The 24,149-nt window shown below is 40.8% G+C and overlaps 1 protein-coding gene across 1 annotated transcript in view; it reads right to left on the bottom strand.

The window, feature by feature from the left end:
- Nucleotides 1-24,149, bottom strand: part of GALNT17 (polypeptide N-acetylgalactosaminyltransferase 17) — a 437,269-nt gene that overhangs the window by 272,927 nt on the left and 140,193 nt on the right. Inside the window, exon 2 of the mRNA XM_058569476.1 lies at nt 13,932-14,115. Within this exon, the coding sequence (XP_058425459.1) occupies nt 13,932-14,115 (184 nt within the window). The remainder of the gene's footprint in view (nt 1-13,931; nt 14,116-24,149) is intronic.

Raw genomic sequence — 24,149 nt, 5'->3', positions numbered from 1 at the left:
CAGTTACTCTATATATTAGCATCCTGTTTATTTACTTCCAAGCACTTAGCACAATCTATAATTATCTTGCATTTACTTTTTCCCAGTTTATTATGTCTCCCATTATAATCTTAGCATCCAACGTAGTACCTGGTACACGGAAGCTGTTCAATAAGTATTTACTGAGTGAATGAATAATTCAAATGAGTACAAGGACTGTGTCATACACATCTGTTATAACTCCCATAGTACCTGCCCAGGGCTATCTACATAGCCCTTGAAAATGTTTGTTGAAATCAATTAACTAATAAATTCCATCAATTTTTTCCATACCACAATTTATACTTACACAAGAATTTTCTTGAACAGACTTTGAAAGACAAAAACAATAGCTCTACTTCTGCTACCAGGGTTCCAAATATTTACTAAGAATTGTGTATTTAGCATAGCATGGTCCAAGACACATCAAACTTCCGGTTATCAGTTATTGCTAAGCAGACCCACATGCAGAGTGGGAATGTATTCACCACAATGAAGATAAGCCATGGCTTATTAAACTCCTTCCAGGTCATGTTATGAATAGGACTGTGCTACTAAAAAAATCATTTGTGTCCATAAAACATTTGAGAGTTACAGAGAGCTCAATATTATTATCAAGGGTCAAGCATACAGCCATGAAGGCATATGACATGACTTCATCAACATAACGTGCACCATTAAAAGAATTTCCAAGCAATAATAATTTGCAGTACATCTACTTGAAGCAATTTTGTATTTATTTATTCAATTGAATTATTTATGTTATTCATAATGAAATGAAACTCAAACAGCATTGGTTCCATCATGTCTTCTTTTGCTTTCATTTGGTTTGCTGCATATGACTATTTTTATGCAAATGAGGTGATGATGACATTAAACATTTTCTACTGATTTTCCAAGAACAAATATGTTCTCTCCATATGCCACAGTCTTCTTTTTCCTGCATCCCTCTTCAAAGCTCTGCTGGCTGATCAGAATTTCTCCTAAATTAACTCAAAGGACATTCCCTCTGTAATACTGATGAGCCTGTCTCCCTCTGCAGTGCACACGTAGCACTCTCATTAATACCTGAATTTAGCCCATTTCACCCATTCATTCCACCAGAAGCCTTATTCATCCCCCAGCTCTTACGGCGCTGTAAATCTCACCTTGTTACAAAGCACTGTGGCACTCCCCTGCTGCCGCTTGGGAGATGTTTACTCTACTCACAGAGTAACAACAATGAAGAACTCCACGCATAAAAAAGACGTTGGGATTGCAGAGACATATGTCTCTATTGATTCTATTCAGGGCTGAGAAACAAATGTTTTCAGGAAAGTATTTCACGTAACTATCCACTGGACAAGTCAGAGTGGGATGTGGCAGGCAGCCTACACCAGGCTCATGTTTCTCGTAGGGGTGTGTGGTGTGGTTGTGTGCACGTGTGCGTGTGAGTGGGTGTATGTGTGTGTCTGTCGGAGTTTGTTATAACTCAGAGCGCACTTGGAGTGAGGGGTAGTGGGACTGGACAGGCAGGGTAATCCCCTCGAAACATACAGGTTGCAGGTTCCAAGTCTAGAGCCCCAGTAACAGGCATTACGGGAATTTCTGAGTATTACACAAGGTGAGCTCTTCTCCTACAGTTTTTGAGTGCCAACAACCCTTACATAAAGTGTCAGAGGGCTACAGGAGACTTATACTGCTGTAAGTCCCAACGTTGGTTTGATTTAAGGTTATAAATCAAGAATTCCATTTCCCATAGTCACATCTCCCTCTGGGGAACATGAATTTGGAACTCAATGACCCTGAAGGTTGTAAACAGGCCACAGAGCAGATCCATTTGCATAGATAGGACAAGGTTCACATTGGTTTCTACCCACTGATTTCAAGTTCCCCATGCAAGAAATTGAAACGTGACCAGAAAGCTGTCCAGAACAGAAACGGAGGGGAATCTTTTCTAAAGTCTCATTTTAATGCGTTTAGATGAGAATCCTTTCAGGTCCCAATAAAAGATTAAATTAACTTTGCCAATTCATAAACTTTTGGGCAGCCAGCCTGGTACTGCCTCTAGGAGAAGCAAGAATCTTTTCTTAAAAATTAGCTAAGTCGTTGACCCCCATCATTTTTATGATGCCCCTTACAGTGCTAATAGTATCTCGGCTTCATATTTATCTTACTACTCTCCATCTATGTTTGAAATACCCCTGCGAGTTTCAACCATTTCATGGGGTATAATGAAATTCTAAAAGGAAAATAATTCAAAATGAGGTTGATTTCTATTCATTTGCATTTATTAAATAAATGAATGCACTGGAGAATACAGGATGGGAAGGAATCAGTGGGGAGGGAGGAAAGTGACACAGCAACACAACAACAAATGACAGTAACTTCCCCAGTGTGGGAACCCTGCCCTGTCCTGACCCTCATTCCTCTTCTACTTGCCTCCACACATGGAGAATCTCAGGAAACGGTGGGGCCCCAGGATGCTCAAAATTTAACAAGAAGCATCTCCGGAAGCTTCTGAAAGGTGTAGATTTACAGCCCCCGTTCTGGTCTACCAACTCTATAAGAGGGCCGAAGACTTGACATTTTTAACCAGCGGCCCTGGTGATTCAAATGCAAGGACCGCACTTCCAGAAACATGATAGGCCCGCCGGTTCTCAATCTCATGAGACATTGGGGTCACCTGGGGGGCTTGTTCAGAAAAATTTAATAGTGATGCTTGTGCCCCACTCCAGAGAGTCTACTCTGAGGTAGAGACTGGGCGTCCCAAAGGTGAAAGCTCCCCCGGCGATTTCAATGTGCGGTCAAGGCTGCGAACCAGCGATGGAGGGAGACTTGATACCTGGAAGTAAGCAGGGATGTGGGCCCTGTAGGAGCTTCTACATTTCACTTTCACAACTGCTGATGCTTTTACCCAAAGAACATTCCAGACTCCTGTTTGAATAATCATATTTATTCCAAGATTGCCATCTTTTCAGAACAGGCAGGAGATGATGACTAAAATTGAGCCATTTGCCTCCTGACTAGACAAGTTGGGGACATTAAGACAGGAGCATGATTGAGGCAACAAAAGGTTTTCTCTGTGCTGCCCAGACCCCCGCACAGCCTGGAAGACGAGGCAGCTCTCCCTCCGCCCTCTCCCAGCTGCCCCCGGCCAACGGTCAGCCTCTGAGGCCCAGCCAAGCTCTATGCATTGGAGCAGCTTCACAGAAAGTCTCAAAAATCAAAACTTTGCTGAGAACACAGGAATTCTGCAGACAAGGCCACAGCTGGACAACGCCTGATCTTTCTAAACTCGCCATACCAGTTCAGAGGTTCTCAACATAAGGAATTAACTCATGGAAAGAGGCCAAGACTTCAGACCAGGAACTCCGCAGGGCCCAGCAACCTACATTTTTAGCAAGCTCCAAAGAACTCACTTTGAGAAACACTCTAAAATGTGCTTTTTAATATTCAACCCTTTTCATGGAAAAATTATTTTAATATGTGGGGAAAAAATCATTTCAATTTGTGAAAGAGTAAGAACACATACCATACTATGTTTTTGATCTGACCACTATTGTTGAGAGCAAAGCAGAAGCAGGTGGCAGCTGACCCCAGCCCACCGGCTGTCACAAAGTCTCCTGTGCCCTCAGAACACCTGGACCGACCTTCCTTAATACGGAAGCTGTGGTGAGAGCCTTCCAAAGCTGAGCCTTCTGATCCGGCCCGGAAGAGCCTTCGGAAGCAAACATGCCCCTCCCAGGCACTCACCACTGCCTGGCGTCAGTCTCAGGCTGGGTCCCCTGGATTTCCGTGTGGACTTGGGGACAAGGGAATGCTCATTACCCTACACTTGAGGTTTCCCTATTAGAGTGAGACACACAGTTTTACCCCACTTTTCAGGTAGATTCTTTCCTGAAGATTCCCTCATTACGTGCAAGGTGTTTTAAGGATAAGGGGATATGTACGGAGAAGGATCTTTAAAAATAATTGCAGCAGGAGCCGGCCTGGTGACGTAGTGGTTAAGTTTGCACGCTCCACTTCGCAGCCGGGGTTTACAGGTTCAGATCCTGGGCGCGGACCTACGCACCTCTCATCAAGCCATGTTGAGGCGGCCATCCCACATAGAGCGACTAGAAAGAGGCACAACTGTGACATACAACTATCTACTGGGACTTTGGGGAGAAAAGGAGGAAGATTGGCAACAGATGTTAGATCAGGGTCAAGCTTCCTCAAAAAAAATGTAGCAATATTTTTAAAATTAAATAGATAAAATAATCACAGCTAACATTTATTGATCAGATATCATTAATACATGAAAAGGGCTGAGACTAATGCCTGGTCGATTAGTCTGTGCAGTTCACATGTAACAATTGATTTACTCCCCACAACAACTCTATGAAGCAGATATCATTACATCACCATTTTACATATGAGGAAACTGATGCACAGAAAGGTTAGATAGCTTGCCCAAGGTCCCACAGCTAGTAAGAGGCAAAGCTGGGATTAGAACTTGGATTTCCAAGTCTGTGCTCTTGACTGCTATGAAAAACTCTCTCATTAAGGTTTTAAGTGGCCCAGACACACTCTTCAGACCTAGGTAACCTACGAAAGCAGGCTCAACATTCACCCACAAATACTTCAAGAATTATCACCCTCACATAATCAAAGGGAGGACACCCCCACTTGCATATTTCCCATCTCTCTACCAGCCCACAGCTGGGTGAGGACCCACTCTGGCAAAAGAAGTTCCTCCTGGTTGTGCCTCGAGGTTAAATCAACTCTACGGTAAGACAATTCCGAAACCTAATAATACTACACTATTTTTCCTGAGTTTTACAAAAACATCCCATATCCCTTAAAGAAGGTTTCAACTATGTGACACTACACACTAGGAGGCCTTAATGGGCAGCAGTTAATCAAATTCAAGAAACAGCCCCTTTGGTAGTGGAATTTGTTAACAGTTGGAAGGGGTAAAAGGGACCAAGAGGAGAAAACGAAGGAAGTATATGCACACGCACATGCACGCACACACACACAATTCCCCAAAGAAACTGTCCTGTCTCTAAGACTCAGAATGTCTTGCTCAACTGGCAATACCAGTGTGGAGTACAGGGTTCCATTCCAAGATATGGAAGGACAGGCAGGGCACTGATGTGGGGGAAAGTGCTCAGGCCTTGAAGACACACACACAGCTGAGTTTGAACCCAGGCTCCCGCACTTCCTAGCTTTGTGACCTCAGGCAGGTCACTCACCCTCTCCAAACTTCCCTTTCCTCATTTATAAAACCAACATGGTAACGGCTACTTCGCAGAGCAGTTAAATTCAAATGAGATCAATAAAACATGCAGCACAGTGACAAAAACATAAAAGGCAGTCAATAAAAGGGAATAATTATTGTGGTTAGTGATTCAGAGACACTCCTAAGCATGCACGTATTTATTATTCCAACCAACAAATATTTATTGGACAGCTACCCTCTGTGCCCACGTCTGTAAATGAGAAAGTTTAACATAGGATTCTTGACCTTCTTTAAGGCGCTTTCACTCTATTCGAAAACCAACCTGTGAGACATAGGATATCTATCATCAGAGGAATGATTCAGGAAAAAAAAGCCCAGTACAGCTTCACTAATCAGATGTTTCCTTTTCACAGAGGAGGGAACACTTGAGTTGAGTCTTGACTCAATCAATAGATTCACTTCACTAAATTATCACACCATAACTAACATACACACACAACTCACACATGCAAACAGACTCAACCTAAAATACCCCCTGCTCTTGGATGATTCCCAAACCTCCGTAGTCAGCCCTGACAGCTTGCCTGACCTCCGGACCCAAACATGCAGCTGTCCACTGGACACAACATGAAGATGGTCCGCAGACTTCTCACGCTGTATGTGTCCAAAGAAGACATGGTTGGAATATAAGAGGTTAGAATTTGTGGCAATAAAGGAAAGAGGAGTGAAGCAAAACGAATTCCAAAGAAACTTGACATCCGGATTTACAAGCAGGAGGCCAAAGGAGAAACTGAAGATAACAGCAGTAGAAACTGCCCATAAATTACCTACACGGTCTGGGAGGAGGAGGCAAGCCATAAAATGTGTGCAGGAATCTCCGCAGTGGCTTTAATAAGCACAGACAGATTTCCATGCTGCTAGGTGGTCCCTCCCCCACATTATAAGATAATTGGGCAAGCAGATAATTAATATGCCATGATATGATATAGAATAGTGTATCTCAGCAAGGGAAAGGAGTGGGGGGTTTATAAAGACTTGTCTGGCTTCTGCTGTCACCAAACATTACCTTGTCACTTGCATACACATAGCCAAACAATGAATAAAGCTGGACAGATTTGTCTCATGTGGTTACCTCAAGAAAATCATAACTATGAGGAACCCTGGACAAGCAGAACTGCTATCTTCCCCACAAAATGTGAACCTCTGTAGGATTCTCTCTCCCAGTTAATGAAATCACTTCCACTCTGTCTCCCAAGCTAGAAACTTCTGATTGTACCCCCTTCATCCATATCCAATTAATTGCTTCCTCTTGCTGATTCTCAGAAAGGTTTTCTTGAATCTAGCCTTTCCCCTCCATCCCTGCTTAGTCCTTCGCTTGTCACAGAGAAATAACTGCCATGAAAGCAGCATGAAAATAATAAAACCCTCACTGTATTATTAGAAGGCTTTCTCTTCTCCCTGTTGGGCAATGCCTTGCACACAGTTGACATTCTACACGTTGGGTGGATGGAGAAGAGATTTATATTTAGCCATCCTGCTACTAGCCTCTATTTCCTCTGACCTATCCTCTACATTTCTGCCACAGTTAATCATTATTTTTTAAAAAGAGATTAGAACAATAATACCATATTGCCTCAAGTCCTTCATTGGTGTCCACTGACAACAATAACGTCCCCACCTACCACAGGCTAGCATATGAGGCACTTCACAATCTGGCCCCCTCCTTCCTCTCCAACCTCTTCTTCCACAATTCACTCTGGAAACTCTATGTTCCAGCCAAAAGTTTTTGTGCTGTTCCCCTAACCTCGAAATCCATGAACGTTTCCAGCCCTCCCGCATATGCTGTGCTCTCCTTTAAATGCCCTGCCTTCTCATTAGAGGGAACATTCCTACTCACCATTAAGACCAAGCTCACCTCTGCACTGCTCTCTGACTCTCTCATAACTGCTCATTCCTTTATCTTTTTCTAAGGCCCTCTGAAAGCAAGCCAAAGGACTATCAAGAGTCAACTGCCCCACGTTCTTTTTAATTTCCTGGGGGGCTGAGACACACCTTGCCCCTTCCATGCTGCCAGCACAGTGCCTGGCAGATTGGAGACATCAGTCAAAAACCATTTTTAATAATTTTTTAAAAACAAAGAAAAAAATAAATATAGACCAAAGGAATACCATAGAGCCTAGAAAATAAGCCCACTTATACACATAAAAAGCATAAAATGGGGGCTGGCCCGGTGGTGTAGCAGTTAAGTTCTCGCACTCCGCTTCTGTGGCCCAGGGTTCACGGGTTCCGATCCTGGGTGCGGACCTACTCGGCGCTCATCAAGCCATGCTGAGGTGGCGTCCCACACAGAGCAACTAGAAGGATGTACAACTATGACACACAATTATCTACTGGGGCTTTGGGGAGAAAAAAAGGAGGAAGATTGGCAACAGATGTTAGCTCAGAACCAATCTTCCTGAAAAAAAAATTCTTTAAAAATATAAAGCATAAAATGTATTACATTTAACACCTCCAAATAAAAGAAAGGGAAGAGTTATTTACAATATTTTTTTGAAAAAGCTCCTTCGAAAAAAATGGACAGACACTTTAAACAAAAGATATATACCTTGTACCATATTCCAAAATAAACTCTAGATGAATGGAGGATTGAAACATAAGAGTAATGGAAAAGCAACACGAAACAGAATAGAATATAAGCATTCTGAGAGAGGACCTCTTTCTCAGCTTTAAAGCAGTGAAGAAATGAAAATGGAAAGATTGACAGTTTGGGGTTCATACAAATTTAAAATATCTGTCCCGTGGAAGAAAAAAAAAAATCACGGAATTAAAATAAAACAAAAAACAACATTTTGGAATCCATTTGCATGAAATATGACAAATAAATGGTTAATCCCACTACTACCTAAAAATTCATTCATATGTATGAGAAAGAGTTTTCTCAAGAATATTACCATAATAAAACAATAAGAATTAAAGCAACTTGAGGTTCTGTATAAAATTGCAATGAAATTAGCCAATTAAATCCTTTAAACTTGGGAGAGATTTTGGGGGGCTTCACCAAAAGGATCTTGTCCATTGGGGGATAATTTCTTCCGGGCTTGGACGGCACTGGAGGAAGGAAACTGTTCTGGCCCCAGACAGCTGTGTCCTTTCACATCCCTAGGGCTCAAATGTCAGAGAAGCAGCTTCTACAGACAAGGCACTTGCCACTCTGATGACAAGGATTAATTTGCAATTAACAAAGATGAATTTGGTAACTTTTGCTGTGGAGTCTAGAATTTACAATGATGCCTCTGGTTACCATGTATGACCTGTAGGCAAGCTCTCAAATTCATCTCTAATTCCACCTTCAAATTCATTCTCCATATAGCTGCCAGAATAATCTAAAAAGGCAAATGTGGTCGCGTCATTCAACCTAGTTCTCCAACGCTTTCTTCTACCATACTTTTACCCTTCCTGTCTTGCACTTAATTTTTTTGTATAGATTTACATTTATTGCTTAATTAAACTTTTATTTTATTAAAACAAAACATACACAATCTCATCCCATTTCTGTAAGCTCCATGTTTCTAAATAACAATGTTACTATTTCTTCATGTTTAAATTTTAGGTATTTTAAATTGATTTTTGGTTTCCGAAGATGAAAATTTAACTTTCTTATACTATGCACACCTCACACACACATTTCGCCTCCTCCTTCTTCCAATATAGTTATACCATAATTTGCGGTTAAATAAATATCCAATATTTACATTTGTATGACTATATTGTTCACAGCTGAGCCACAGAGTGTATGAAATTGCAATTCCTTTCTTGAGGAACTTTTGTTTTTTTCTGTAGTGAATAATTGCTTTGCTTTCTCACAAGCTTTTTTTTTCTGTCTACCACTAATTCAGTCTCAAATTTTCTGAAAGAATGGTAAAAAAAAAAAAAATCTTGCAAAGCCAACAAAAGCCAAAATAAACAAGTGAGACTACATCAAGCAAAGAAAACCATCAACAAAATGAAAACACAACCTACTGAATGGCAGAAAATATTTGCAAGTCATATATCTGATAAGGATTCAATTTCCAAAATATATAAAGAACTCATACAACTCAATAGCAAAAAAACAAGCAATCCTATTAAAAAAATGGGCAGAGGATTTGAATGGACATTTTTCCAGAGAAGACAGATGGCCAATAGGTACATGAAAAGATGTTCAACATCACTAATCATCAGGGAAATGCAAATCAAAACCACAATGAGATATCACCTCACACCTGTTAGAATAGCTATTATCAAAAAGACAAGAAATAACAAGCGTTGGCGAGAATGTGGAGAAAAGGGAACTCTTATGCACTGTTGGCGGGAATGTAAATTGGTGCAGCCACTATGGAAAACAGTATGGAGGTTCCTCAAAAAATTAAAAATAGAACTACCACAAGATCCAGCTATTCCACTTCTGGGTATTTATCCAAAGAAATAAAAACACTAATTTGAAAAGATATATGCACTCCCATGTTCACTACAGCATTATTTACGTTAGCCAAGATATGGAAACAACCTAAGTGTCCATTGATGTATGAATGAATAAAGAAAATGTGGTGTATATATACAATAGAATACTATTCAGCCTTAAAAAAAGAACAAAACCCTGCCACTTGCAACAACGTGGATGGACCTTGAGGGCATTATGCTGGGTGAAATAAGTCAGAGCGAGAAAGACAATAACACATAATCCCACTTATATGAAGAATCTTAAAAGGAAAAAAAACAAGCTCATTGATACAGAGAACAGATTGGTCGTTGCTAGAGGCTGGGGCTGGGGAGTGGGTCAAACAGGTGAAGGGAGTCAAAAGGTATAAACTTCCAGTTATAAAATAAATAAGTCATGGGGATGTAATGTACAGCATGGTGACTATGGTTAATAATACTGCATTGTACATTTGAAAGTTGCTATGAAAGTATATCTTAAAAGTTCTCATTACAAGAAAAAAATCTGTAACTATGTATGATGATGGATGTGGTGGTCACTTCGCAATGCATACAAATATCGAATCATGTTGTACACCTGAAACTAATATAATGTTTTATGTCACTTATACCTCAATAAAAAAATAAAAATAATGATGAATCTTCTTAATTCAGTCAATAACACCAGGTAATCAAATAATTCTATCTCCCAGCCCCCTTTGGAGACATACCTCCCGCAGCCCTCCATCCTCTTGTTCCAAGATGGCATGATTGATCTCTTGGTCTGCTACACAGCTGTCACCCTGGAATGTTAACCCCAGAACATCCCTTCATTATCTTTCCAGGATCTGCCTTTAGTACTCTCCTGTTTGAATCCCCTGTCTCCTCCATCCTATTGTCATTCTCTTTCTTACTTTACTCCTTTGTTTTACTAGAGTATATCCTTGAGTAGCTTCCTAAAAACAGATGCAGGAAAGTTAAAATTGTTGAGACTCTACATAAATGTAATGTATTTACTTTGTGCTTGCTCTCGGTACAAAGTATTTTATGGCTGACTATAGAATTCTAAGTTGAAAATAATTCTTCAACTTGTCTCCTAGTATTTAATGTTACTACTGAGAAACTCAATACCAAGCGTATTTGATCCACATTTTCTCTCTGAAAACTTTTAGGACTTTCTCTTCATTTAGGCTGTACTAAAATTTTACATTTACATTTCTTAATGTGGGTTTAATTTTTTTCTTTTCATTCATCATGTGGGCACTGCGTGGGACCTTCTAACCTGAAAGCTCATGTCCTACAGTTCTGGGAAATTTTCTTGTATAATTTGTTTGATGATTTCCTTCTCTCTGTTTTCTCTCTTCTCTTTCTGATATTCCTATTAGTTGATGTTAAACTTGCTGGACTGATCAAATTCTTTTAAATCTTTTCTCTTCTGTTTTTCATTTCTTTTTTTCTCTCTTTCAGAAGATTTCCTCAATGCTATCTTTCAACCTTTTGTTGAATTATTTATTTCTATCTTATTTTTAGCTTCCAAAATTTCTTTTTTATTCTCTGATTATTACTTTAACATAGCACTTGGCTCTTGTTTTGTGAATAAAACAAAACATTCCATGATCTATCTAAGTCATTAACTATAGTTTTAATGTTTGTAGTGTCTGGTTCCTCCAAATGCCTTTTCCATTGCTGTTGTTATTAAGGCCTTTTATAACAGAGACTCTCCTGAGATGTCCAGGGATCCTGGCTCTCCTTTCTTATTTCAGAGTAAGACAGCTATGTGTAGATGGATGGAGCTTTACAACAGCATGCTTTCCTAATAGTTAATGAGCAGAACCCAACCACTTTTGGGGGCAGGTATCCCAACTATCAGATCTATCGGCCTTTTTCTAAGTCTGGATGGTTTCTTCTGAGTGGATTCTTCAAACTCGTGACCACAGGGGGTGTGAAAACCTGAAGAGGTAATAAAGCTGAGGGTGTCCCCATTTAGTACACAGCCTTATCCTCTATCCTTGGGTACATCTTATGAACTAAAGCCCAGAGTTCACCTCCTCCAGAGAGTAAAGCTCCCATATTCCATCAGGTAGGGAAGGGCAGTTTCTGGCTGTGCAGAGTTGGAGAAAGGATCTGGGGATACAACTGCAATCCTTCTATTGAAATCTACCTCTCAGCCTTCAGAAGTACCTGGGTTCTGAAGGGTGACTAGGTTGCATTCTTCTGCTCTTACCACTACTTTCCACCACATGCAGGAGGTTGGGTCTCAGCCTCACCCAGTTTGCTATGTCAATTACCATTCATCCATCCTCTTCCCATTTTCCAAAACTTTGTAGGTGTCTCTTCCTTGCTGTCATCACTTGTTTACGTGTCCCATATAGGTTGCCATCCTCTCTAGTCCTTTACTATCATCTTAGTAAAGTTTCAAGAGGGATCAGATGTAAGTGGTATGTATATTCAAGCCACCATGCTACACTACAGAGCACTATTGAGCTACGCATTCCTCCCTAAGCACGCCATGTTTTTATTTGCACCCTCAACTCTGCTCTTGCTGTTCCCCTGTCTGGTCCACCCTTATCCCTCTCCTCTCTTCAATTTTCCAACTGTTAATGGTCCTTCAAGATTAAGTTCAGGCATCATCTCAAGCAGGAAACTTTCCCAGATCCTCACTGCACATGCTGTGTCTATCTCCAGCCTGACACACACCACGTAGACCGCACTGTGCTGAACTGATCTCCCCGCATGTCTGCCTCCCCGCCTAGACAAGAAACAAGTAAGCAAGGACTCTGTCTTATCCGATGTTCTGCCTCTAGGGTGGGGCAAACCATCTGGCACATAATGAGTGTCCACTTATATTTGTTCAACTGACCCGTTTCCAGTAAGATCCATGTTGGAAGCATTTTCATTCCCATAGGAGTGAAAAAATATGGCTCTGTTTATTTGCCAAGGTCCAAATAAGAAAGGCTAATCAGAGAGCACCAGGAAATGAAAACAGCCAGATGTTTTTGAGAGCAAAAGTCCAGGAACACAAAATAGCTTCCAACAGGGGTGATATATGTTTTCCTAGCAATTCAAAATGAATATATGCTTATTAGGCAGAGAGAGAGATTTAACAGGTTTCTCGGCTAATGCTGCAATTTTAAATCCATTTAAGATAATTTTCTTTATCTTGAATCTATTTTTCTCAGTAACCAGGGTATTTAACTGATTTGTACAAAATCCATTTGAAAAAGAAATAATCTACTCTAAGCAAGGGCACTCTCTAAATGGAAAAAGAAAGAAACTACAAATCTAATAGAAGGTGAAGAATCTGTTAGAGAAGCCAAGGTGGACTCCCGCCTAGAAAATAGGTTTTCCTCCAGGATCCTGATTCTATAACCAATCTCTTTTCTCTATTTCACAAAGAGAAGACAAATAATTCTTAAATCTGAGCGCACAGAACAAAAGCCTTTCATAAGACAACCAAGATGCAAACAAACTGTTTAAAAGGTGAGAATCTCAAACAAAACAGCATAAACTAAAACAATCATGGGATGTACTTTCTCACCTATGAGCATGGCAAAGCATTTTTTAAATGCTAATACCCAGTTTTGGAAGGGTCAAGGAAAATTCCAATAGGAGCAGAGATTGCTATAAACTTTCTGGAGGGAAATATCACAATATGTCTCTCGAGTTGCCAAAAATATTCCTATAATGTGATCTCAGGATTATACTTCTGCAAGTGTGGATTAAGAAAGTAAATATCAAACCAACACACACAAAGACTTGAGTGGAAAGATATTCATCAAAGTGCTATTTATAACAGTGAAAAATAGAAAATGACCTAAATTTCCAACAATGGAAATAATGATCATAATTAATAACATCACAAAGTGCTCATGAAACAATATTAAATGAAAAAAGGGTAAAAATAATATATCATGTGCTCATAACCTGTACAGAAAATAGACTGGAAAACAATACACAAAGATTTTCCCAGTCACTATCTATAGGTAATGAGATCTTGGTGATTTTTGTTTTTTATTTAAAACTTTTGTATGGAGGACCTTTCTATATGTTTCTGGATTACTTGTATAAAAATTTAAATTTTTTATTTAGCTAATATTTCATAATCAACAGTACTCAGTTTATTGATTGTGCAGGAGATTAAGACAAAAGCTCCCCCGCTAGTTACAAATGACCTAGAAAATGTCACAGACTCGGGTCTACACCCTGCCACGTGATGGAGCAAGCTCCTCTGAATGACTGAATCAGAACTTACTTGGTGGGGCGATAATCCGGAATGGAACGATCCAGTGAAATTTTTTCACTGAGGTAGGAATTGTAGCCATACTTCTCATGGGGTCCCTTGGCTTTTTCTTCTTCAGCTGGGGAAAGGGTAGCAGGAAGGCCCCCTTTGCCCCGCCCACCATAACCTTCAATGAGCCCAAGGGATTTGGATAAGCCTAGAAAAAGGAAGGGAAAAAAGAATTATTTGAAGACCAACACACCAGGATATGTCATTCAAGTTGAGATACAGCTCAACTTGATACAGATACAGAAATTTTAACATTACTTGTCACAGAAAAAATTATGTTCTTAATTTATCAATCCAGAAATATGCCCTAAACACATTTATATTGAGAGGAAAGTCAAGGCAACTGTGAGTTCTGGAGTTAAAGTCTGGTTACGGATGAGGAGCCTCTCCCTCCTTTTGGGCACTAGGTGGATGGGCATCTATAGATCCTTAACTGGGAGAAACACAGATCAAGGAGGATCCCTGAAATGGGACAGAATGGGGACCAGTATTCATGCCTATTTCCCTCTCTCAATGGGGCAGTTACAACCAGGCTAGATATTCCCGGTGATACTCAGTACACAGCATAGGAAAAGCCAGAAATGGGAACTGCCAAACTGCAGGTGATTTTGCTTCATTTGAACAGAGAATGACATACAGATTGATTTTATCATGAGTCTAAAGTGTGTAACAGTCTGACACAGTTCTTTACATAATGGTTTTATTTAAATTTCATCTAAATGGCAAAAGGAAATACAAAATGTTTGAGAATAAATCACAGAGCAAAAACCCCATAAGGATGATAACAGTGCCAAGTAGAGTAGGAGGCCTGAGTAATAAGCATCAATGAGCAATTGCAAGTTCCCAGGATGGTGGCAGCTTTATACCTATTATTCCATGATACGATAAACAGTTTGATGGGCAATTTTTAAATCCTAGAGTTATAGGAGGTTTTACTTCTCATCTAGAAAACTTGTTGTTAAGGGCTCTCGTTCCCCTTTGCCATTTCAAATGCTCAAGATACTCAGCACATACTCAGGCATGCTCACATGCACGCGCACACACACACACACACACACACACACACACACACACACAGGACACTTTATCCATAAAAGTCTCATTGCTGCCACTGGCAGGAAGAACACGGACCAGAGATGTAAACAGCTCCCTTAGCTTTCACAGTGGGCAGCCCACAGAGCCTAGGAGGACCCAAACCACCCAGGAAGGCATCCCCAGGCAAGCCAAAGCACAACAAATCTGCTCTGGTCACAGGATGGTCCTCCATCACATAACAACAAGACTTGTGTTCCCTTTTCCTGCTTCTCTAAAAACAGAAATTTATTTTCTGTGCTACCAAAATCCAAAAGCAAAGGTTGAGCAAGCATCTCAGAATCAGTCTCAAGTGAACATCATTTTTTTGCCAGAGAATCATTTCCACTGTCCACTATGTTCTTTAGGAACTCTGACATCTTTTCTGCCTGCCACCATCCCAATAGAAAAGATATACCAGGGCTGGCCCCGTGGCTTAGCGGTTAAGTGCACACGCTCCATTACTGGCAGCCTGAGTTCGGATCCCGGGCGCGCACCGATGCACTGCTTCTCCGGCCATGCTGAGGCTGCATCCCACATACAGCAACTAGAAGGATGTGCAACTATGACATACAACTATCTACTGGGGCTTGGGGGAAAAAAAGGAGGAGGATTGGCAATAGATGTTAGCTCAGAGCCGGTCTTCCTCAGCAAAAAGAGGAGGATTAGCACAGATGTTAGCTCAGGGCTGATCTCCCTCACAAAAAAAAAAAAAAGAAAAGATATACCAGGCAAATACTAGCCAAAAGAAAGCTGGGATGGCTCTATTAACATCAGATAAAACAGACTTTAGAGCAAACAGCTTTATGGGGATAAATAAGGTCATTACATAATGATAAAAGTAATAATCCACCAGAATGCTATTAAGAAGTATAAATCACCATGCACCTAACAACATAGCTTCAAATTACATAAAACAAAAACAGACCACATTACAAAGAGAAATCAACAAATGCACAATCATTTTGGGAAATATTAACACATCTCTCAGTACTCAACAGATCAGAAGGACAAAAATTTAGCAAAGATACAGATGAACTGAACAAAAAAATTAACAAGCTTGATCTAATGGACCCTACACTTGACTTTCTAATAAGTACATATTATCTACATGAGCATGTGGAACATTTAAATAATTGACAGGCCACAAACAAGTCTAAACCTATTTTACACATCATCTTTGAACATAAAGCAATAAAAAAACAGAAACCAATAAAAAATACCACAAAGAATCCACACATTTTGGCAATTTAAAAAGACTTCTAAAACAATCATATAATTAATCATAGTGCCATTAGAAGATATATGAAATTGATAGAACATGAAGTAGGACATCTCAAAACTTGTAGGATAGTGCTAAAACAATACTTGGAAGGAACTCTATAACTTTAAATACATATATTAGGGGGGAGAAAGAAAAGATGGATAATTAATGAGGTAAGCATCTATCCCAAGGAGTTAGAAAAAGCAGAGAGGAAACAAAGAAAGCAATAAAAAGAACAAAAATGAATGACACATACATACGCAAAAGAAAGACAGACAGCAAGGAAGGAAAGAAGTAGGAGGGAGTAGGAGGGAGGGAAAGAGGATGGGAGGGAAGGAGGGAGAGAGAGAGGAAGGAAGGGAGGGAGGGAGGAAGAAAGGAAGGAAGCAAGGAAGGAAGGAAGGAGGGCAGGAGGGAGAGAGGGAGGGAAAGGGAGAGACAAACTAAGTTCAGCAAGTCTGGACAAAAAAAAAAAAGAGAGAGGGAAGGGACATGTTCCCTTCAGGGAAGACTTACCTATTCGTCACAGCAGACACAGTGCCTGGGGCCCAAAATACTTTTAGGGGCCCAGGAAAATGTTTAAATTTCTTTTTAAATCAGAACAATGCATTCATAAAATAAAATTTTTACTTTTTTTTTTTTTTATAGAAGAAAAAACTTATAAAGGCCAAAGTGCCTAGGGTCCACAAAAGTCTTTATTCGGCCCTGGTTCCCTTGAGGTTAGATTTTTATCTATAAGTGACAAGGTGTCTAAAGCATGGAGAAGGAAAGTACAAGCCCTGAGGCATGGCTTGTAATTTTTACCTAGAAGGTGGAGAGCACAAGGACAGACCCCAGCCACTAACAATAATGACAGCTACCGTTCATTGAGCATCTACTGTGTGCTGGGAACCCGGATAAGAGCTTTATGTATACTCTATTACTGCTTCCTCTAGCTCCCGACAACCTCATGAGAAAGGTATTATTATGATCCCTACTTGACAAATGAGAACACTGAGTCCAAGAACGCAGTAATTTGGTTAAGTTTCCGTGGCTGGTAAAGGAAGATAAGACCTGTGTTCTGGGTGTAGTTAGAGATATAAAGGAGAATAAAAGCTGGGCTCTGTGATAGATAAGGAGACCAGTTCTGGAGCTCTTGCAGAAGCCTAGACAAAGGATGGTAACAGCCTCATTTTAAGACACTGGTGGTAGTGATCAAAAGGAGAGGAGGGATTTGAGAAATATTTAAGACATACCATCACAAAGCAGGAGACAGACAAGTGTTAGGGTGAGAGAGAGGAAGAAGTGAGTGAGCCTGGGGCTTCCAGTGTGAGGACAGAGTGGTAACACTACTCACAAAGACAAGGCATACAGAAGAAAGATTGAGAAGATGAGTTCTGTTCTCTACACGTGGTATATGGAGCATCCACGGGACATTCAGATGTTCGGGGGGTAGCTGAAACACAGGAGAACGGAAGTTCAGATCGCAGAGGAGGTCCAAGATATGAACCTGGCAGCCATCGGCATGGAAGACCCTGTAGGCACAATAGCCGGTGGGGGCTGGAGGGGTGGGGAGGGATGTTGATTGGCAAGAAGGAGACAGACAGATAATGCTCAGGAAGTGTTCTCTGACCACACTCCCTCTTGTATACTTCCACCATATCTAAAGTAGGAATTGCACACTTCAAAACTTACTACTTCTTTGCTCTATACTCATGCTCTCTCACTGAAGCTACATTTGAACCTCAAGACTTCAAGGAACTGAGACTTAAAAGAACAGAGAAACATCTCGACAAGAACCAAGCGGTTAAGCTTCCTGCTTCTCTTCATAAATACATCTGACCACTCTCTCTCCAACCATGGATGATCACTGTTTAGGCTTTAAATTTTTTTAATGCTTTTACATCCATTTTTCTATTAGACAGACAGGGTAGATATTACCATGATCACTTTAGAGATAAAGAAACAGAGGCTCAGAAGGAGTAATACATGACCATCCAAAAGTAATGGAGACAGAATAAGAAATTCCTCCCACCACCCCCCCCCCCCCACCCACACACACACAAATGCTTTGTCCAGGAAATCCTGTAGGAAAGAAGAGCCTGGAATTGAAAACATGATGAAGAATGGTAAAATAAATGGTAGTAAACACATAAAAAGAAATATTATATGGCAGTGAAAATGAACAACTTGTAGATAAAGGGATGAAGCTCACAGACTCAATGTAAAGCAAAAAGCAAGCACCAAAAATGCATATAATTCCATTTATACAAAGTTTTAAAAAATAATCAAAATATAGTTGAGAGATAAAAACTTATGTGATGAAACTATAAACAGCAGCAAAAATCCACAGACAGTGGATTATGACTGGGGAGCAACACACAAATGACCTCCCAGGTATTGGTAATGCTCCATTGCAAAGCTGGGAGGTAGATACCACTAGTATTCATTATACGATTATTACCTGACATACATGTGATATATATAACGTATGAAATACTGCATAACAACAAAAAAAAGATGATAAAGAGACACTAACAGTGGGGTTTCTTCTTGTTTTGTGTGCTTTTACTCATTCACCCTGGCTTTCTCTTTTCCTTACCCAGTACTCATTGCCTTTTCTTACAAGCCACAAACTCAGCCTTCTGTGTTTTTCTCGCCAGCATGGAGTCCGGGGTTCAAGGAGGGAGACTACCGGAATGGGGCAGAATTGCCCTTCAACTTAACTCAGCAGCTTCAGTGGAAAGCATCTGATTCCTCCTCTTATTTCACCCGTGTGGTTTGGTTAGCACATCTTTTTCTTCCCTTGACGATACAGCTTCTCTTTTTGTCCAGTCTAAATAGATAGCTTCCAATTCCAAGTCATTAAATGCCACCTCGGAGCTAAAATGCATTTCAGCTGTGCCTGCCCAGCACGGACAGCCTTTCACTGCAGGCAGAAGTGCCAGGGACGGAATTTATTATAAATTGGCACAGGAATTAAGACTAGGAACGCATGCTAATCCCACCAAGGACACACAGGGAACGACAGTTCCCAGTGAGATTTTTTTTCCCTTTCTGTGGCATTATTTCTTCCACTATGAAAGGCACCCACTTAGCAGCCTCCAAGATCATCCCTCACAGTGCGATGTGACAACTATGAATTATATATTTTGTGGTCCATGTGCTCCCATTTTCCCCCCAATTTAATCTGCCACAAAGGTTCAACAAAGCCGCAAAAATTTTCACTGGATTTTAATGTGCTTACTTAGCAGGCCCCAGAAACTGCTGGCAAAGTTAAATAGGAGTTCAAGTTCAGTGACAATATTCAAGTTGGTCTTCATGTAGCTAGAAAAAGTCGCCAGTGGAGCAAGCTGGGATGACTCCATGCACCCAGGGAACCTTCTTTTCTGAAAGTGCCCTTTGCTCTTTGGCCAGAAGCAACTGCAGCTGCTGCAGACTGTTATGAACTTGTAGGCATGGAAGTCACAACTGGCAAAGGAGAGAGGGAAGAGAATGGGGTGGCTGGTTGGCACCAGGCCTGGGAGGACTCATGATTCCCTTCTCCTTCAGGCACTGGCTCCTGAGTTCTTTTAGCTGAAGACTGCAGAGCCAAGGGGCAAGAAGTTGAAGATAAAGGGAGGAAGAACATATTGAGGTTGGTCATCCCGTAGCACCTAGACCGAACATTCTTCATGTTTCTCTCCAGATCCCTCTCCACCCTCTTTACCTGCTTCCTGCCCCAGGATACAGACCTAAGTAGACAGCATCAAAGGTTCCCTTGCCTTTTGGCTTTGAGTTGGGTTCAACCAAGAGGAGGCACCTTGAGGAGACTGATGGAAAGAGAGAGAGGTTGGAGTATTTATTCCCTCAGCTCCCTCCCGATTGGGCGGTGTTTTGGTAGAGGCTGCGTTCTTCTATGTCACAGTTACTATCAGGCAGCCCTCTCTGAGGTCAGCCTAGGCTTACAGCTAACCCTGTGCTCTGTTATCCGCTCCCTCCTCCTTCCCCTTCAGGCCTTGGCAGGGCCACTGCTCCCTCCTCTGTTGCTAGCTCTAGGGTGATTCACCATCCTTTGTCATTCCTTGTTGATTTCTCTTAACTCTGCCCAAACCCTTGTAAATGTTTTGCTAAACTCTCTTCCATCACCCCTTCTAAGTGTGCCATCTGTTTCCTGCTGGGATCCTGACAGATACAGCATCTTACCTATCCCCATGGGAGGACTTCTCCTACGGTACCACGTCCACGTATTCTCCTTAAGGGCAGGGATGTGGTCACCCCAGGGCCTGACACACAGAAAGCTCTTAAAAACTGTTGAGTACAGGGATGAACAGAGATAAGACCTGGAGATTCAACCTGGAGCGATCTATTATAAAATGAATAGTTGATGTCAAGAAAGAAAATTAAATATCTATGATAAAAACATCTACTAAGAGAATAGGGATTAAGACTACATATAGTATATTTATATTCATAAAGAAGCAGAGAGTGTGCACTGATGAATGTCATGGGGAAATCAAGCCTGGAAAAGGCCATTTGGTCTGGCAGTGAAAAGAGCCCTGGTGACCTTGGAGATGACCATCAGTGAAGTAAGTGCTTCCAGGCTGGTAAAGAGAAGAGGCAGGAGGTGGGGCTTCCCTTCAGTCAGGATGCCTTGGCTAAGGTGTGTAGAGGATCGTGTGCTAACCATGTTTCGTATTCCAGCAACAACCAACTAGAACACGTAATGTAAAAAAAATTCTATTTATCAAAGCAACAAATATTGCAGTATACCTAGAAATAACTTTAACCAATAGGAAGAAAATTATAAAATTTTACTAAATGGGATAAAATGAGAATAAAATAAATTGGCAGAGAGAGACATATTTTTGAATTAGAAGATGGAATGTTATGAAAATAAATTTCCTCCTTTTTAATGTACAAGTTTGATGTAATTCTAAGCGGGATTTTTTTTTCCAGAACATAACAAAAGGTGCTAAAATTAACCAGAAGAACACAGAGGTGAGAACACTTAGATTTTTTTTTTTAAAGAAGAAAAATGAGGGGGGTTTCTCTATCTGATATTAAGTTAGGAAATGAAGTAATAATAATTAAAGTGGCATGGTAGCTGGGAGAAAATTTTACGTAGATGCTGGGAGGTGAGGCTCAAAAGTATTTTTTTCTGAAATAGTCATCCAGTTTTCCAAACATTAAGTAATAAAAACAACCTCCACTTTTGAAATTTTGGAAATCCCCTTCTAGTGCAGTCGAGTCAGCACCTAATTTCTGCACAACATCTCACGTGGATGACAGAGCAGCGGCACCTCTCTCACCGGGAGCCCAGGAATCCGAGGTGTGCGTGCTTGATGACCGCTCAGCAAGAGTAAATCACTCTGCCCACGTGTGTCTTGGGTTCGGCCAAGCTACAAAGGCTCCTTAGCGGCAGCAAAAATAAAGAGCCAAGGCTGTAAATCAACTCCAAGCTGCCTTCCCACCTCCCACTATACAACTAAGGACATAATTTTCTCCAGGGTTACAGTTTAAACTTATGAGTTTACAGATAACCAGCATCATTCTTTCAGAAATAGGGATGGTACTCACAACAGATGCCCAAACTCCAGAATAGATAGAGACTGCAGCAAAATGCAATCTGGTGCCTTGTCAACTCATAAAGCTCCTCACCATCTCGGCAGCCATGGCCCAGTGTGGGCAAAAGCACACACACACACACACACACACACACACACACACACACACACAGCCAAAGAGCCCAGCGTGTCTCGTGGCCTGTCTTCAGTCCGGTGAGTGTGTGTCAGAGGGTCTCTGCAGAGAGGCCCGACTTTTCCTGAAGGTCACAGAGTCCTGGGGAGATTCCACATGATGCTAAAGCATTTGGAAGTCAACAAAAGTTATAAACAATCAGGAGTCACAGCCATAAGCTCAATAATGAGCACTAATTCCTGGTTTATTCCTGGCCAACTTGCATGCATGCCTGGGAGAATGACGAGCCTTCCGGAGGAAGCCAGCCTGATCATAGAGATAAACAGGGAGGTCACCTGGGAAACGCGTGAAGAGGAACCAGGAAGGGACTTACCCCACCAGCCAGTAAAACATACTGAAAAGCTCTAATAATAAAGACAGTGAGAGAGGAAAAGGAAATGACAGGCAGATCAATGGAAGAGAAAAGCTAGTCCAGAAACATCGCTGAGAGAGAGCACACCACCATTTTGGATGCAAATGTTAGTGATAATTAGTTAAACTGACAAATGTTCATTAGCTACAAAGCACTATACTAAGCCCTTTAATTATTATATATATGTACATATACACACAATATTTATGTTAAACATATATGCTAACTGTATATATAGATGTGCTAAATATATATGTTTTAAATCACTTAATTCATATATATATATAAAATATTTTTAAATTCATTACTCAAATGACTCTTGGTGCTAGTTCTCACCTATCTCTTGACTCTGTTCTTCCTCTCCATCACTTCTGACCACCCCGATTCAAGCTCAAGTCATCTTCTTTGAGTTATTGCAGTCAACTCCTAATACTATCTTCAGAGTGAGCTTTCTAACATGCGAATCTGATCTCTGCCTGCTTAAAATTCATTAGTGCATTCCTGCTGCCTATGGAAAAAAGTCCAAAAGTCTTCATGTAATATACAAAGCTGCTCCTTAGCTGACTCCTTGCCCAGCCTCATCCTCTGCCTCTTCCTCTGCTGCATCCTTTGTTTTAGCTATCCCACCCTCTTCTGAGGCTTCTAAAAAGCTACTGCCCCTCAACGCCTCTGCCAGTCATCCTTGCTACTCAGCACAACCCTGAAAACCCTCTCTGAACTCTACCTAACCCAGAAAGTTAGCTCCTTGGTGGAAACTCAACCAAAGCATTGCTCATATCATATTACATGTGTAATTGACTGTTTACTCGCAAGAGCACAGGCCTCTTGTGAACAGGAAGACATCTCTGCATCTTACACACAGTCTGGCACATAGTAAGCACCTCATACATGTTGTACACGTGAATGAATGGCTGAATGAGAAAGTGAGTGAATGAATGAATGCATAAGTGAATGAGTGCATTACAAGCTGGGCTGGCCAAGCATATTACCACGTTCTAGTGTTGATACAGAAATCTCCTGGAGACATGTCAGAAATTGGTAAACACTGCTTCACGAACTCACATCAAGTCATTATTGATTCTCCAGTTCGTATATTAATATGATGATCTTGACATTTGTTGACATCTGCATTAATATGATGGTTTTGACATTTTCTGTCCCGTATCCTCAGTGCTTCCCAGACGTGATGTCCAAAGGTTATATTAGTCTTAATATCTTGAATGAAATCATGAGAGTTCAACTGCTCCAGTTGCTTCTTGGTGGAAGACAACTGAGCAAGTCATTCCCTAAGTCTAAGGAGGATAGTACACTTGGGGTCCAACTTCGAATCTTGAGTTGGAAGGAAGGAGCAATGAACTGCCAACCCCCATCCACCCATCCAGTGCAGGAATTCCAGAGAGATGGCCACCCAGCTTGTACTGTATTCCTCCAGGAATAAAGAAATCATTACCTTGCAGGGAGGGCATTCCTGGTTTACAGTTCAAATAGATAAAATTTCAAACATGTATAGCTCAGTTTCTTCTACCCAGTGGTGTTACTTCTCTCTTCTATATCTATCATGCCAATAATTACACTTTCATATTATTTTCAAATATTTTAAGACATTATCATGATCTGTACTCATATTTTTTGCCCCCAGGCTAAACATATCCTCTCTTTCAACCATCTTTATATGACCATGTTTTCAAATTTTCCATGATTTCTCAGTCTGCTCAGGCAGCTATAACAAAATAGCATATAGCAAGTGGCTTAAACAATGGACATTTATTTCTTACAG

The sequence above is a fragment of the Diceros bicornis genome, chromosome 26 (genome assembly GCF_020826845.1).
Source record: "Diceros bicornis minor isolate mBicDic1 chromosome 26, mDicBic1.mat.cur, whole genome shotgun sequence".
Lineage (NCBI taxonomy): Eukaryota > Metazoa > Chordata > Mammalia > Perissodactyla > Rhinocerotidae > Diceros > Diceros bicornis.
Note: the sequence above shows the minus strand (reverse complement) of the source record. Positions and strands in the feature narration are given on the sequence as shown.